This window comes from Lissotriton helveticus, chromosome 1_1 (genome assembly GCF_964261635.1).
Source record: "Lissotriton helveticus chromosome 1_1, aLisHel1.1, whole genome shotgun sequence".
Classification (NCBI taxonomy): Eukaryota; Metazoa; Chordata; class Amphibia; order Caudata; family Salamandridae; genus Lissotriton; species Lissotriton helveticus.
In genome coordinates, this window is record NC_136057.1 from 1734791429 (window position 1) to 1734809715 (window position 18287).

Sequence of the window (18287 nt, forward strand, 5' to 3'; positions counted from 1 at the left end):
AGAGTACTTCACTTGAGGCAGAGGTATTATGTTTAGACTATGTGTGCTGGTGCGTGTTTTGCCACTAGTGTCCTTCCATGTCTGGTGCTCTGCAGCAGTTTTAAGAAGTTATTGGAGTTTCTTGTTGCTCAAATGGCTGTATTTTCTGATATTTAGAAGTTTCCCTAGTCTTCATTGCATGATTTTCGCTCGCGAGAAAGTGATGTGCTTGCTGGAAACACTGTATTTTTTTTAACTATAACGGTCTTTGATCTGTGACACCAACAGAACAATCTGCCTCAATTTCTGAATGTCATCATCGTCATGGATTCCAAATTTATATAGCGCAAACTCGACCCTGTATTTACATTACACATTCAGGCACAGGGAGATTAAGTGATTTGCCCAGAATCACAGGATGTGGACGCGACCTCGAGGCTTGAACCCTGGTTTCAGCACCAAATTCGGCAGCTTAAGCCGATGGGCCACATCCTCTCACCACGCACAGGGCCTGGGGCCGAGTGTGTCAACACACCAGGGCCTCTGGCTCTGGCAGGAAGCGCCAGGGCTCAATCATTAGACGATGCGCAGCAGGTGGTGCCGAGGAAGGGTCGCGGCTGCTTTAAAAAGCAGGAGGCTGAGAGGGCCTCCCCTAGACATCAACAACCACAGAGAAGGCTGCGGCGGCCCCTGGAGACCCGGTGCTGTCGATGAGTTTCGGCGCAGTCTCTGCTGCTACTGAAGTGTAAGTGCGCAGCGCTACTGGGGGACATGGAGAGAGGAAGGCGCTAGGGGCCCAGGCTAGCATCTAAGGGGCCAGAGGCGGCACTGAGGGGGCTTACTAGCAGGTACTGGGCACAACCAGGGCACCTCTTCCGCCTGCACACGCCCTCCCTGGCTACTTTCACTTTTACCTCTTGCACCAAAGAGGGTTGTGGCTGTATCACGAAACATTTAGACTGACTCGTACACCCTCCCCGTACCACGTGTAATAGAGGTGGAAATGTGTGACAAATGTTTATGCATGTTGATTATGCAGTGTTTCTGTTGCGGTGGTGAATTGTTGTTTTGGTGTGCTGTTGTGTTTTTGTGCATCGTTATTTCAATGTTTTGTTGTAGGTTTGTACTGCGTGGTTTTACTATTTTCTCTTTTTAGGTGTGTGTTGTGTATTATTGATTGTGTTCTAGTTCAGAGAGGTCCGCGTATGCTGCTACACTCCTCACGCAGACGCAGTTCTTTACCTTTAAAGACCCCATGAAAATCAGCCATTCGCCACAATCGGGGGTGCCACAAATGCTGCTGGTCTTGCGCTGTTCAAGACGCCAGTGACCCCAAAGTGTGGCCCGGACCTGTCTTGACTCAGCAGCTGCAGGGCGCACTTCATGCGCCTTCACCAGGGGGAAGTTCGGCACTTTAGTCCTTCTCAAAGCATAAGGTTGGGGCTCAGTCAATAACATCTCAGTAAGTTGGTGCATGCGCATCCAACTGTCGGTCTTTCAGTCTACATGTCTGTAACATGTCTGTTGTGTCTAACCACGATGACTCGCTTCCTCTTGCGTGACACACTAAGTGACGCTCTGCAGGAAGCAGAAAAGTGGTATCTGCGATTACAAAGAATTTTGTATCAAAATCACAAGCAGAGCTTTAAATGGTCGCGTACTCAGTTGCTGAGTACCTGCACTTTAAAAATAAATGTGTAAAGAGGCGCTGCTTTCACTTCTCTGCCGGGGCGTTATACTTTTAATGTGGGAGTGCACAGAACTAATCAACAGCAAACAGATAGTGGGGGTTCGGGTGAGTACTTGCACTTTCATTTCTAACACGGAACATTGACTGTGTAAAATCAAATGAAGGGGAGGGGGCGGCGGGGGGGTCTCGGTGCGCTTGTGTGTGTGTGTGTGTGTGTGTGTGTGTGTGCGCGCATGTGTGTATGTGTGCAGCGGCGGGGGGGTGTCTCCGTATGTGTGCTTGCGTGTATGTGCGCCCGTGTGTGTGTCTGTGCGCTCGTGTGTGTGTGCGCATGCGTAAGCAGGGGGAGGTGTGGCTGTGTGTGTTAGAGCTTCCCAGGAGACAGGAGATGTGCACACGCGCGCGCGGCCCGCTCCGATCCTATGTATGCGCGTGGCCATCTCTTGTCTCCTGGGAAGCTGAGCCAGTGACTATAGGTCTCTGTTGAGACCGCGCTTTCGCACGGTAAATCGCCACGAGACCTAAAAAGATAGGAATATCGTTTTAGTTTAGCCCTGCTGGCTCTGAACCATGCAGTGGGCCGACGCTTCTAAGCTATTGCGGAGGAGCTGCCACTGATAGGCACAGTACTGTGGGACTAACTCACAGCAGTTCAGTCAAAGAGTCCATAATAAAAATATGATTATCAAAATATATTTAAGAGAGACCAAGCATAGCACAAAAAATATTCTCACCAGCTGTGTGATACATACCTATCATCATTAATAAAGCCTTCACTTTTACTGTGGGAATTCCTGATCCGCCTGTAATATGTGTTGTAGCAAAACTAGGAAGTTGATAATGTGTTAAACCTTGCTGATGTATGTCCCTGGAAAATAACTGGAATTGGCAGATTGCTGGTGAAATTCAATGACTAACATTGATTGCCCCAGTAATTCCCCATTCCCATCGGGAGACCTTGAAAGGGCCTGATAATTTTGCATCCTAGAATTACCGATCCATGTTGGATCAGTAATTCCAGGTGCGAAAATACCACAATGGAGTTCCTTATGCCACAGGGTGAGGGCCTTTGAGCCTAACCTTCACTGTGTGTAGAAGCACAAACCATTTCCCAGTTTGAGGTATCATTTCATCTGCAGCGAATTTTAAACCCTAAGAACATTAAGGCAACTGTGTTTATAACTCACACTTCTAAGAGACATTTTAGCTGATAAGGGCTGATAAGGGCAGAATGATCAAGTATATTACAGTGTATTACCAGAACTGTGAGTAAACAGACGGTAAGCTTATTACCCAGTGCACATGCCATTTAGAGAGTTGATTTAAATGCTTATTTTGTGTGAAAGCTGTAAAGTAATTGTTGCAGTGCTAAAAGTACTTAATTATGTAAGTAGATCCAATAGCCGTAGATGTTCTTAAGTAGATGTTTATTAGTTAAAAGTTGGTAAATAGGAAGGCCCCACCGGGAGCAGCATCCAGCTGCTCAGCCCCACTCATTCAAACTGATCACACATTCAAACCATGCATACACGAACATTCTAATGACATCACACACACACAGGCTGAGCAGCAGGGAAAGAGATGATCAGAATATAACAGTAATATTGAGTCGTTCTTACAGTCATGCGAGTGAAGACTTCTTAATTAGCTTAAGTACACCTTTCTAGGTTATTATTAGCATATATTTAAATCATAAGAGAAGCACTTACATTTCTGCAGTTTCCTGCCTCTGCAATCTCTGTTAAAATAAGAATTTGGGTAGCGAGACAATAAATATTTAGACATTTTTTAGAACATGGTTAGAATGCAATGGGACCATTCTGACACGTGAAAAGGACAAGAAAGGGGTTGGACATAATGGTGGTCCATTCAAAGACACGTATAGTATAGGAGTGTACAGCAAACAAGCAGTACGCATGTATGCTCTTTTTGTATACAATGAAGATCGGAGAGAATGGCTAATATCACCTTCCTGCAAAACACCTATTCATTTTTGGTATACAAAAGCAAGCATAATGCGGATGGCATCTTACTTAAGTGCATTAATTCAGTCTACAGTTGGATATGCATGGCCGGACTGGCCATAGCAGGCATGTCCCCGGAGGGATAGGGGCCAGTTTTCTGGCCGTGGGGCCCGGTTTTGTCACTGGGTGCTGGTTTTGCAGCAGTGTTCCAATATCGGCCCGCAATAACGAAAGCGGGAGCGGTGCTTTTTACTAGTACTCCACCACAACTCCCCCCTGCTCCCAGGGCTGATCGAGCAGCCATCTCCCAGGTCTGGTTGCTGTTCCCAGTCTGAATGTAATCGTCACGCACACGTTTTTCCTAATATAACTATATTGCACTACAAAATACTCAACCCAAATGAAAGAGACCTAAAGAAGCGTGAGAATGATTAAATAAAGTTTAAACTAAGAAAGAATGTTTCCTCTGGATTGAGTAGTTATACTAACTAATATTCCATTGAGAAAACTGGTGTGTAAAGGCGCCAAATTGTAGTGCAGATGAAGCAATTATCAAATGTTCACTAGTATAAAGAATACATTTGGATACAATTACAGGAAAAAGAGAAACAGTTGAAGGTGTGTCAAGGATGTTGCTTCTGCATGAGCACAAATAATTAATAGTTTAACAGTTGTCAATGGCATTTCGAACCCTTATGTAGAAATTAGTGACATCACCATTAGGACAGAAGTTTGAAGGCACCATTCAGAAAATTAATAGAGAAGGAGCCGAAAACATCACAAACAGTTAACCAAGCAACAATTATAGGCAGTGAAGGTGCTATGTTATAGCCCATAGACATAAGGCCTGGTTATGAGTTTGGCAGTCGGATGAACCACCAAACCCTCAGTGGCATTACAGCAACCGCTGCACCATCGGTCCGACCACCCTATTATGACTGCTGCCATCTTCGATCCCTTGCAGTCTTGCACCGGTCTGAGGCCACATAATGCTGATGGTGCAGCTGCTGCACCACCAATAATATGATGGGTTTCCTCACTGCCCTCCTTTTCATGGCGGTGAGCCTACCATGAAAAGGGTGGTGGTGAGGAAACTAAGGGGGCCTTACAGGGCCACCTGGAGCCTCAGTGGATGGGGTTGCATTTGGGGGTGCACATGTTGTGACCGCCTGTCTTTCTGTACCCCCAGTTCCTGTATGGCATTGAGTTTACAGTCCATGCCGTGCTGGACATGCTGTGGTGGTCCCACTGCACTGGCTTTCTGTAGGCTCTCCTGTGAGCCTTTGAAAGGACAGCTGCCCGTATTACAACTTGTAATCAGATGGACGGTCATTGGTGGAGTTAGGTGGTGTCGGGTCAGTGCAGTGGCTTGCCGCCCTCCACCTATGCTGCTAAACTTATTATCAGCCCCTAAACCTTAAATGGCAATTGCAGATCTGTAGAAATTAATCAGACATCTCGTACCGACAGGAAAAAGGCGCACTTTTATTTTTATAATACATACCTGCCCTTTATGTAATATTGTTACACTTTAAATACTGATACATGATAAACTGTGTTGCTGTAGATTTAGTGCAAAGGAAATATGATGTTCTTACAGGTTAAATGACCAGATTGTTCATGCTCATTGACTGAGTGGTGTTCACATTTACTTGCCTTATGCAGGGAGGAGTAATGCCCCACAGTATGCAAATACTCATGAAAAACTCTTGCTGTGGATATCTCACAGCAGCCTACACTTTGAATGCAATAAAGTCCCAGGCCTTGCTTGGGCTACCAATTCTTAATTTCTTGTGTTTAATTTATGTGCAGCAGGCATATGTTCATAGTTGTAATATATGGACTGATCTACTCTATCTAGCTAGAATTTCATTTTGCTTTTTTGAGGCATAGTCCTGGTAATATTGCAGTACCAAAATACACCTGGAGGTGCTCTCAAGTGACTCAGGGCAGGCACACTCGGATGCATTCCTAAGGCGCCAGGCTGCACTGAGACATGCTTCACTACCTTGTAAATCTCCTTGGGCTTCAACAGATACATTGTTTGCAAGCTTTAGCACCAATCCTTCGAGGTACAGCAAGAAGCTAAGGGCCACATGCATGAACACATTTTCCCATAGACACAGAATGGGCAAAACCCGTTGATGCATCTGGCCCTATGTACTTAAGATTAAGCAACTGGCTGGAGTTTGAAATGGAAATTATTCCGCTAATTTATCATCACTAAAAGTACCACTTAAGACATTCCAATCGAATTAGCTCAGTTTTGCCCCTAATTGGTGCCGCAAATCCTGTCTAAAAAGGTTTTGTGGTGAGGCATTCCTACCACATGCTTACCTGGTCTTGTTAGTACCCTGTAAGAGCTACAAATGATTTTAAAGTTTGGTATAAGCTTTGTGTTAATTAAGATCATGGCTTTTTAGTACTCCTAACTTTAGGACTCCTAAACTGAGAAAAATCCTAACTTTAAGACTTTCGATATTCACAGAAGGCATTTAGGAGTCCTAAAGTTAGGACTCCTAATTTCTGTGAATACCAAAATGAGTAAGTACCTTCTGTAAATACCAAAATGAGTAAGTGCCTTCTGTGAATACCAAAATGAGTAAGTGCCGTCTGTTAATACCAAAATGGTAGTAAGTTTAGGATTTTGTCTTAAGTTAGTTCTGTGAATCTGGGCCACCATACTACAGTGTCGTCAGGATGGTGGGGTGGAGTTAGAAGTCTTCTGTCAAGGGAGACTCAATACCTCTGCACAAAAGAGGGATAGGCTTCCACACGTAACTACCAATCATTGGCATTAGCACTTCTATTGGACAGTGATGAAAGAAAAAGCAATGAGAATTTTTTTTACACTTCAATAAGGCCCTCTGTCTCCTATTATCCACACACTAGAGCCAAATCCACTTCAAAGAGTGTCAGGAAGGCATGCAAAACCCACTCAAAATGACAACAACATAGCCTATAATATTGCTGCACACTCACTGGTTGCAAAAACCTGGTTGCAGTCTATTTACATAATATAATTCCAGTTCAAAGTAGGTAGAAATCTTACCTACCTCATGAATGGTAATGAGGTAGGTCACAATTTGCATCTCAGTCCAATAAGTGGCAATCAGAGGGATGGTGGCCTGCTGGGTCAGCAGACAACCATGTCTGAGATTGCAGGATAAAAATAGTTTTTTTTAAATTCTGTTTGTTTTTCTTAAAGGGGGTGGTGCTGTGTTGCTAAAAAAAAGATGACACCCTATTAAAGGCGAAATTGGTCCTGGATTCCTAGTGTTATGTTTCATGGAGAACCAGGGCTGGAATTTCTGGCCTTACTGTTTCCATAGGAGCAGTGTGAAGACTGATTTCCATTTCACTGGATCCAAACTGAGGTCTCATGGTGGGTGAAAAATGATGGGTTGGGATGCGGACCAAGAGATTGCTAGTGGCTGAGATGAATTGAAGCATTTCATTCATCACCTCGTTTGTGATGCCCTAAGTGTGACAGGTATGGCCAGATGTGGGTCCCATGCTAAATGTGCCCCTGGAACTCAGCTATACTTGGCTGGTGAGCCCTAATAAGGGTGATACTGGTCCTGGTTGCTTGTGCTCTGGTAAAGGAAGAACCTGGCCTGTTAGTTAGGGCAGGACTCCTCCCACTGGAGCAGGGTCCATACTTATTTGCATGCAGCTGGGTCGAAACTGAAGTGGCATGAAGGGTGAAAAACGATCGATTGGGGAGGGGCCTGAGCAGTTGCCAGTGGCGGAAATTAATTCAAGCATTCCACCCATTGCCGTTGTTTTTGATGCTCTTAAATAACAAATTGACTTATTTTAAGTTTATATGAGAGTTGCCAGTGGTCTCCTGAAATCGTTCGTTTTGTGGATGGGTTACAACTCTAATTTGGGAGCTGTTAACATTTCAAGGTTTTGCAACTGGATTACGGTTGCAAAACACTGATACATCACATATCAAATCATTCTTTAGAAAGGACACCCATAACATGCCTGTTCCAAATATTGAATTAGTATATTTTCGCAATCACAGCGTCTTTAAAAGGACCCTGCAAAAGTCAAAGCTTTTCATAGTTAGTATGCTAATTCATCCGCCAAGCTAGCAGCAAAATAATGGCAGATTATATCTGAATTGTGGTCTAGGGGCTATGGGAAATTGTCTGACATTCTAGTGCAGACAGGAGTTACTTGGCTCAGGTTATGACAATTGGAGCCTTTTACTAATGGTGGGCTGGGGTCTTACCTTAATATCGAGCCTAAAACTGAGACACTGGGACACACATTTAGCGTTTGCCCTACAGAGAAGTGAAGTCAGATAGTCCAAGGGTTACTCAAGGAGGTGGTGTGGGTTAGAGACTCAAAACTCACAGAAATATTTATTAGCAATTAAGAAATTAACGTCCAGCCAATAACTTTATTAAAAGAGAAATAATTATTTACTTCTGTCACACAACACAAATGAGGTAAAGAGTTATAAGTGGAACAATTGCCGTGTTAGTGATTGCTGGTAACTGCTATTCCTTGTGCTAAGGTACAATATGTTATCTTCAGCTCAAGCTCATCTAATTTTCCCTATCTGTAATCTGCGGTATACAGGTCTTTTGCCTCCTTGCTTTGAGTTTCACTGATCCACCCCTCCCACAGGACATTGTGGCTAGGTTTATGATAGTGTTATTAAGAGACAAGGGAACCCGAAGGTAATGCACTAGGGACCTTGGGCGTTAACTTATTACAACAAGCATTTGCAATGCAATAGGTCTCGCATTTGCGAGATTTGAGCTATTGGCATTGTAAATGACAATGCCTTTAATGTATGTCTTTAAAAAACTTGCAATGATGAAAGGCATTGTCATTTAAAATACCAATAGGTCAAATGCAATTGCAATTTTGTAACAGTTCCGTGCATTTCTTCCACTTGCAGTACTTTTAGTAAATGCATAACGTACTGAAATAAAACATGAATTCTCATTGGTTGACCAACTTCTAACTTTTGATTAGCTGGACAAATCCTAACTTTCCAATGATTGTGCTAATTTGTCTTATTGTTCTTAAACCCCAAGGGGCTTATTTACAAACCCCTTGCGTCTTCGGTGCCTCACTTTTAATATGGGAAACAGTGACGCACCGGCGGCGCAAGGGGCTTGTAAATAATTCCCCAAGTTTATTTGGGCAGTGGAACTCTAGTTCGAGCGTGCACATCAACTGTATAAAGATGCATTAATAAGCAGTCTGAGGCGGCACAAACAGGTGCACTGGAAATCTGCCAATCACATACACGTAACTGGCTGTTTGTACAGTTGCGTGGCGTCCTACAGCATCTCTTCCAGGCACGCGCCGCGTCCTACTCTGGTGCGCTCCGACCCACTCCCTGGGCAGTGGCCAGCTTACCACGCACACGCAATTAGAATTCGACTCCACTCCCTCGCACTCTGTGAGTGAGCTTTCGAGCCTACGCCCTTGGCCTACGCCCTTGTCGAAGAATGCCCTGTAGTGGCGTTTGCACGACGTGAAAACAGATTACAGACCCATACATTTGTGCTGAGCAGATTAACAAAAGAAGAAAGAACTAATAGTTGGATGCTGAGCTACACATAGCAATTGTGTTGAAGTGTTTGTTTTTCTAAACTGGAATGCTTTAACGTGGATGTACAATTTGTTTTGGGGATAAAGAAAGACGGACTTCATGTGTATGAGAGAGATGCACACAAAGAGAAAATGAATGAGGGAGAGAGAGAAGGGGCTACGATGGAATGACACAGTAAAGTCTGCAGTTAGCAGCCACCCTGCTTATCAGCGCCACGCGCCTCGTGAACAGCGCCGCGCGCCCCTCTGCAGACTCCCCCTGCATTCCAAAGGAACTGCTCATGAGGCGCGCGACGCGATCCGATTCTTTCTGCCATGCAAAAAGCAGCAGAAGTTCACGAGGGCAACGTTATCCTATGGGACAACGCTACGCGCGGGGCCAGGTCTTGTCTCCACATTCCAACTCGTTGTCGGCTGAGACGACAGCTATAGTGCTCTCTGAGAGAGCGCGCTTTTGCGCGCTTTTCGCAGCGAACCCTAAAAAAAGGACTGATATTCTTTTTTGCAATATGCCTACCTGTCGATTTTGGGCCCTAGCGCCACCGGCACCTAGGAAAACCTAGCAAACCTGTACATTTTTCCAAACGAGACACCCAGGGGAATCAAGGATGGGGTAACTTGACTGGCTCTCACCAAGTTCTGTTACCCAGAATCCCTTGCAAACCTAAAAATGTGTCAAAAAAACAAATTTTCCTCACATTTCTGTGGTGGAAAGTTCTGGAATCTGCGTAGATCCACAAAATTCCACCCACCCCACGTTCCCGAAGCCTTCCGATAAAAACAGTGCCTCACATGTGTGGGAGCCCCAATTACCCACGACAGGCAAGGGTCCAAAACGTAGTGAGGCGACATCAAAATTGCCTATCTCAAAACCACCTGGTTTTGCAAGGAGGGTCACCTGGGTTTTTGGCCCTGTGCTCAGCGGCCATGTAGGGAAACCTATCAAACCCACACATTTCTGAAAACTAGACACCCGGGGGATTCCAAGGAGGTATGGCTTATGTGGATCCCCCAACGTTTCCTTACCCAGAATCCCTTGCAAACCTCAATTTTGGAAGAAGAAATCAGTTTTTTCACACATTTTTGTGTGGGTTAGCGTGGCATCACTGGGCTCACACAAATTTCCTACCACCCAGCGTTCCCCCAGGTCTCCCAATAAAATGCTGCCTCACTTGAGGCCCAAGTACCCGTGACAGGCAAGGGCCCAAAACGTAGTGAGGCGACTTCAAAATTGCCAAAGTCAAAACCACCTGCTTTTTCAAGGGGGGTCACCTGGGTTTTTGGCCCCGTGCTCGACGGCCATCTAGGGAAACCTACCAAACACACACATTTCTGAAAAGTAGACACCAATTTGAGGTTTGCAGGGAATTCTGGGTAGGAAAACGTTGGTGGACCCACGCATACCATAACTCGCTTGACTCCCCCGGGTGTCTAGTTTTCAGAAATGTTTGGGTTTGGTAGTTTCCCAAGATGGCCGCCGAGCCCGGGGCAAAAAACTCAGGACCCCCCTCAAAAACAGGTCGTTTTGCGATAGGTAATTTTAAAGTCTCCACCGTACGATTTGGGCCTTTTCCTGTTACAGCCACTATGCCTACCCACGCAAGTGAGGTACCATTTTCATCGGGAGACCTGGGAGAATGCTGGGTGGGAGGAAATTTGAGGATCCACGCAGATTCCACTTCTTTACCACACAGAAAAGTGAGAAAAAAGTGATTTTTTTTTGCAAAATTTGAGGTTTGCAGTGGATTCTGGGTAGGAGAATGATGAGGGACTCACACAAGCCATACCTCGCTGGACTCCCCCGGGTGCCTAGTTTCCAGAAATGTGTGGGTTAGGTAGGTTTCCCTAGATGGCCGCCGAGCCCCGGGCCAAAAACTCATGGGAACCACCTTGCAATACCAGGTTGGTTTGTGATAGGTAATTTTGGTGTCGCCTCATTAGGTTTTGGGCCCTTGCCTGTTGCGGGTCCTTGAGCCACCCACGCAAGTGAGGTACCATTGTTATCGGGAGACCTGGGGGAATGCTGGGTGAGAGGAAATTTGAGGATCCACGCAGATTCTACAACTTTACCACACAGAAATGTGAGAAAAAAGTGCATTTTTTGGTAAACTTTGAGGTTTGCAGTGGATTTTGGGTAGGAGAAAGATGAGGGACCCACGCAAGCCATACCTCGCTGGACTCCCCAGGGTGTCTAGTTTCCATAAATGTGTGGGTTAGGTAGGTTTCCCTAGATGGCCGCCGAACCCCGGGCCAAAAACTCATGGGAACCCCCTTGCAAAACCAGGTTGGTTTGTGATAGGTAATTTTGATGTCGCCTCATTAGGTTTTGGGCCCTTGCCTGCTGCGGGTCCTTGACCCACCCACACAAGTGAGGTACCATTTTTATCGGGAGACCTGGGGGAACGCTGGATAGGAGGAAATTTGTGGATCTATGCAGATTCCAGAACTTTCCACCACAGAAATGTGAGGAAAATGTTTTTTTTTTGGTCAATTTTTTTGGTTTGCTAGGGATTCTGGGTAACAGGACCTGGTGGGAGGCAGTCAAGTCACCCCATCCTACATTCCCCTGGGTGTCTAGTTTTCACAAATGTATAGGTTTGCTAGGTTTCCCTAGGTGCCGGCAGAGCTAGGGTTAAAAAAACTACAGGTAGGCACTTTGCCGAAAAGGGTCATTTTTCACTGCGACCATGTTGCGTTTTGTGCCGTTTCCTGTCGCAGGTACTAGGCCGACCCACCCAAGTGAGGTACCATTCTTCTCAGAAGTCTTTGGGGAAAGCGGGGTGGGTGGAAATTTGTTGTTCCACGCAGATTCCAGAACTTTCCACCACAGAAATGTGAGGAAAATGTGTTTTTTTGGTCAATTATTTAGGTTTGCAAGGGATTCTCGGAAACAGAACCTGGTGGGAGGCAGTCGAGTCACCCTATCCTGAATTCCCCTTGGTGTCTAGTTTTCACAAATGTATAGGTTTCCTAGGTTTACCTAGGTGCTGGCAGAGCTAGGGTTCAAAAACTACAGGTAGGCACTTTGCCAAAAAAGGGTCTTTTTTCACCGCGAAATTGAGGTGCGACCATGTTGCATTTTGCGCCATTTCCTGTCGCAGGCACTAGGCCGACCCAAGCAAGTGAGGTACCATTTTTCTCAGAAGACTTTGGGGAACGCGGGGTGCATGGAACTTTGTTGATGCACGCATATGCCAGAACTTTCACCACAGAAATGTGAGGAAAATGTGTTTTTTTGTCCATTTTTTAGGTTTGCAAGGGATTCTGGGTGACAGAACTTGGTGGGAGGCAGTCGAGTCACCCCATCCTGAATTCCCCTGGGTGTCTAGTTTTCAGAAATGTACAGATTTGCTAGGTTTCCCTAGGTGCCGGCAGAGCTAGGGTTAAAAACTACAGGTAGACACTTTGCCAAAAAAGGGTCATTTTCCATGCAAAAATTGAGGTGTGACCACGTTGCATTTTGCGCCGTGTCCTGTCGCAGGCACTAGGCCGACCCAAGCAAGTGAGGTACCATTTTTCTCAGAAGACTTTGGGGAACGCGGGGTGCATGGAAATTTGTTGATGCACGCATATGCCAGAACTTTCACCACAGAAATGTGAGGAAAATGTGTTTTTTTGTTCATTTTTTAGGTTTGCAAGGGATTCTGGGTGACAGAACTTGGTGGGAGGCAGTCGAGTCACCCCATCCTGAATTCCCCTGCGTGTCTAGTTTTCAGAAATGTACAGATTTGCTAGGTTTCCCTAGGTGCCGGCAGAGCTAGGGTTAAAAACTACAGGTAGGCACTTTGCCAAAAAAGGGTCATTTTTCATGCAAAAATTGAGGTGTGACGACGTTGCGTTTTGCACCGTTTCCTGTCCCATGCCCTAGGCTGACCCACACAAGTAAGGTACCATTTTTCTCAGAAGACTTTGGGGAATGCGGGATGGGTGGAAATGTGTTGATCCACGCAGATTCCAGAACTTTCCACCACAGAAATGTGAGGAAAATGCATTTTTTGTGTCAATTGTTTAGGTTTACAAGGGATTCTGGGTGACAGAACCTAGCGGGAGGCAGTTAAGTCACCCCATCCTGGATTCCCCTGGGTGTCTAGTTTTAAAAAATGTACAGGTTTGCTAGGATTCCCTATGTGCCGGCTGAGCTAGGGTACAAAAACTACAGCTACACACTATGCCAAAAAAGGGTCATTTTTCACTGCGAAAATTGAGGTGTGACCACGTTGTGTTTTGCGCCGTTTCCTGTCGCAGGCACAAGGCCGACCCACACAAGTGAGGTACTTTTTTTATCGGGAGACTTGGGGTAATTCAGATTTGTAAATCAACTGTTATTACCTAATGAGTTTTCATGCATTTCTCCCTTCCAAAAGAAAGATATTGTGTGAAAAAGCAGTCATTTTGAAAAAAGACCTATAATTCTCATGCTAGTATGAGTATTCCCAATTTTGAAAATGTGGAAATATGTACTGTTTATAAACTCTATAATTTGTACCCATTTCAGAAATACATAGGTGTCTTTCATACCGATTTTTCCATGTATACATTTTCAAAGAATAATTGCTCTAAACCCGGTACGTAACAAAATACCTTTGCAAGTTGATGCGCAGTTTTTGCCTCTGGGTTCGTCAGGTTCTTGGTGAACCTACAAGTCCTATATATCCCCACAACCAGGAAGGTACAGAAAATGTAACGGTATATTGCTTTCAAACAGCTGACAGAATTATAAGAAGTTACAGGCGAAAACGTTGACACAAATGGCTGTTTTTTTCAACTAATTTTCGATTTGTCCAATATTTAACTGTTAGTTTCTATAAAGAAACCTTCATGGATTTAGACAAATGACCCCTTTCTGAATTCAAAATTTTGTCGACTTTTCTAAAATGTATAGCTTTCCAGGATCCATTATTGCTTTCATACTCATTTGTACCATTAACTGGAAGGAGGTTGGAAGCACTGAAAATAGCAGAAATAGTGAACAGATAGAAACAGCTGGAGCCCTGAGATTGACTCCTCACCCCTCCTGGATGCGGTGTTTTCTAGCCTTCGCATCGGAGCTCTGTATCATTGTCATTTCGTTTGCCCTTCGTTACTGTATTATGTTCTGCTCTCATTTCATCTGCTCTGTAACTGATGTGAAGCGCTCCGATACCCCCCGGTCTGGCTAGCGCTATATAAAACCTTAAATAAATAAATAAAAAATAAAATAGGCTATGTCCCAGAAAACTGCCAAAACTGTGTGAAAAATGTTGGTTCTCTGACAAAAGACTGTCATTCCCTAAAAGCTGGGAAAATGGTGATTTCAGCCCCACAAATCCTTTTTTGATAACATTTGCAGGGAAAAACCCAGAGGCTTTCATTTGCAGCTCGTTTTTCCATTTTTTGGAAAAAAACAAAAATGTTACTGTATTTTGCCTAATTTCTGGGACCCCTCCAAGGGAATCCACAAACTCTGGGTACCTTTAGAATCCCCATGATGTTGGAAGAAAAGGACGCAAAATTGGCGTACATACGTTATGTGGTCGAAAAGTTACAGGGGCCTAAGCACGCACTACCCCAAATAGCCAAAAAAAGGCTTAGCCCAGGAGGGGAAAAGGCCTAGCAGCGAAGGGGTTAAAGACCTGTGAAGTACTCGGGTGCGGCTGCGATAATCTCAAAAACTGTCTGTGTGCGCCTGGAAAGCTGTCTCGGCCCGGGCTGACACACACGACCTGTGTGTTGCACGCCTGCCTTCAAGCCCTCACTGCGAGGGCCAAGGCTCATGTTTGGGTGGGCCTGGCCCACCCGGCCCACCCGGCCCACCCTCTAGAACTGGGCCTGGTTACAGGCCTGGTGATAAATGTGTCAGGGCAAGTTACAAATGTGCTTTGGCCAGTAATAAATGTAGCAGCGAGAGAGACAAATATTGCAATGAAAGTAATAAATGTGGCAGGTTGCCTTGTGACCGGTAGCTCCCAGTAGGCGAAGCCAACATATGCTACCACCTTTACTTACATTCTATGGTGACTTTCACCACCCGGACGCTGACGCCGATAGAGTTTGTGGCCGTGCAATTGAGGGTTCCAGAGTCATTCCTTCCGGTCTGCCGCCAGGCGCCCACAGTCCCATCTTTCGAGCACGTTACGGTTGGAGCGGGGTTTCCATCGGCTTTGCAGAAGAAAATGGTATTGTGCCCTTCGACGACAGTCTGTGCGCTTGGGCAGAGACTGTCACTGAATTCAGGGCCATCTGAAATAATTCAGAAAAGCAAAATAGGATATTAAATTTTACTGTCCACAATAAACATTAGTTGTGTGTTAACCTACTAGGCAAAATTACTGCAAATCATAGAAAGGGCCGGCAGTAATCTCCCTGGAACTTCAACCTGTGACAGGTAGATTACACACTACTCCTGCAGCTGATGCATTAATCTACAGAGCTTTCTTACCAGAATTCGAACTCGTGACTTCTAGATTACATGAAGGGATCAGTAGCAGATGCATTTACCCACTGAGCTGTCTTGCCAGATTCAATCTGTGGTACGAAGATTACACATCTGGTAGTCTGGGTGCAACCATGTGAGCTGCGGGCTAAATCCTTCGGGTTAGTAAACCAGGTGCACCATATGTTTTCTAATTACACTGACAACATTTGAAAAACTGAACAAATTTGCAAACACCAAAATCATAACATTTCCTGAAATTTTGCACTCTGTTTTCAGCCAGTGTGAGACATTTTCTGCTTGAACCTCGCATAGTTTTTTAATGTGAGATATTTCAACGTATGAAATTATCAGTTGCGATAAAGCTAAACTACATTTTGCGTAATCTTCACAACATTTTGCAAATTTTCTTTTAAAAATATTAATCTATTTTGGACAAGATAACAAGGCCAATGTAATTAATTCAAGCTGTAGAAACACTAAAGTCAGAGTATAGAACAATGTGCATTCACTTTGGCAAACTTGAAAAAGACCCATCATTGCTGAAACACGTTTCGGCTGTGATTGATATAATTTTTTGAGAAATCACAATTAATAAAAAGACATTGGCTGAGAGGATGTTTATTCTGAATTTATTGTTTCTACCACTGAAATTAACACACTGAACTAGTTAGGTGTCCACCAGGCTTCACGTTTAAACGTATTTGTAGCGCTAATCTTGCCACCAGGTTGCTTCAAAGCACTTGTGTAGTGGGTAGAAAAGGTCATCTGTGGTTGTGCAAAAAAAAAAATGATGATAATCTACTTAAATCTTAAAAAGGAAAATCATAGCAAATAAAGGTTAATTGGCATATTTATTCATTTTTATTACGTCAATTTGCTGACCTCCTGCTGTTGTAGAGGACTGTGATTTTGTGTGATCGTGGAGTGGAGAAACAAGATGGCTCCTCTTCCCCTGAAACATGAGAGTCAGCGGCCACATTGTTCAGCTCATGATTAGGGATTTACCGCACTTGCCACGTGATCCATCATCGTTTGCATATTTTGTTTAGATTTTAGCAAAAAAATTGTTTCTAACGCAAATAGATCAAAACTTACTAAAAACGATACCCATGTGTTAGCTTCCTAACCCTGCTACTTGCTGCATAAGGTAAGATTTTATATTTTTTGGGGCACGGGGAAATTAAGTGATTTACCCAGAATCACAGGGTGTTGAGTCAACGCCGGGACTCGAAATTGGTACCCCCAGTTCCAAAGTCGGGAGCACTGGCTGTAAAGCTGCATCTACTCCTTATCCAAATCCTTTCCCTAGCCCTTAAAACCTAAACTAACTCCTTACCCTAAACCTAACCCTAGTTCTTAACCCAAACCTAAGCTAAATTTAACCCCTCTCGGTGACACTACACTGTCAGTGCACCTCACATGTACATTCAAATATAGTGCCTTCTTTCAGTTTGACTTGGCGTGGAGCTCCTCAAGAAGCCCAAGGCACACCCCAAGGACCTCAAGAACTTCCGGCCCATCTCCCTGCTCCCGTTCCCGGCGAAGGTCATCGAGAAAATTGTCAACATGCAACTGGCCCGCCACCTGGAAGACAACAACATCGTGGACACGTTCCAGTCCGGGTTCAGACGAAATCACAGCACCTAGACAGCCCTCATCGCCGCCACAGACGACATCAAGCTCCAACTAGACAACGGCGAAACATTAGCCCTCATCCTCCCGGACCTGTCAGACGCCTTCAACACGGTCTGTCATTGCAATCTAAAGACACGCCTCCTAGAAACCGGAATCCAAGAGATGGCCCTTGACTGGAGCACGTCCTTCCTCTCCGGCAGAACCCAGAGCATCCGCCTCCCGCCCTTCAGATCCGAAGCCACCGACATCATCTGCGGCGTCCCCCCGGGCTCATCTCTCAGCCCGACGCTGGGCAACGTCTACATGGCCCCCCTCGCACAAGTGGCCCACATTCACGACCTTAACATCATCTCCTACGCCGACGATACCCAGCTCATCCTCTCCCTCACCAAGGACCCACACATCGCCAAAACCAACCTCCACGAGGGAATGAAGGCTGTCGCCGACTGGATGAGGGGCAGCCGTCTGAAACTGAACTCGGACAAGACGGAGGTCCTCATCCTCGAACCCACCCCCTCAGCCTGGGACGACTCCTGGTGGGCGACCACACTGGGAACAGCACCGACACCCAACGACCATGCACGCAACCTAGGATTCATCCTTGACTCCTCCCTCTCCATGTCTAAACAGGTCAACGCAGTCTCCTCCTCCTGCTACAACACCCTCCGCATGCTCCGCAGGATCTACAAGTGGATCCCGACCGAAACAAGTAGCACGGTGACACAGGCTCTCGTCAGCAGCAGACTGGACTACGGCAACGCACTCTACGCAGGAATCCCAGCCAAACACCAACAATGACTACAACGCATCCAAAACGCCTCGGCCCGACTGATCGTCAACGTCCCCCGCCGCAGTCACATCACCCCCCACCTGAGAGACCTACACTGGCTCCCCGTGAACAAGAGGATCACCTTCAAACTCCTCACCCACGCATACAAAGCACTCCACAACGCCGGACCAGCCTACCTGAACAGCAGACTCAGCTTCTATACCCCCACCTGCCAGCTCCGCTCCGCCAACC

At 45.5% G+C, this 18287-nt stretch overlaps 1 protein-coding gene across 5 annotated transcripts in view; it reads right to left on the reverse strand.

The window, feature by feature from the left end:
* LOC144833854 (intercellular adhesion molecule 1-like) overlaps positions 1 to 18287 on the reverse strand; it is a 499750-nt gene that overhangs the window by 114088 nt on the left and 367375 nt on the right. For all 5 annotated transcript variants that reach the window (XM_078689198.1, XM_078689194.1, XM_078689195.1 and 2 more), the window contains one exon: positions 15202 to 15435. In XM_078689198.1, the coding sequence (XP_078545324.1) occupies positions 15202 to 15435 (234 nt within the window). The remainder of the gene's footprint in view (positions 1 to 15201; positions 15436 to 18287) is intronic.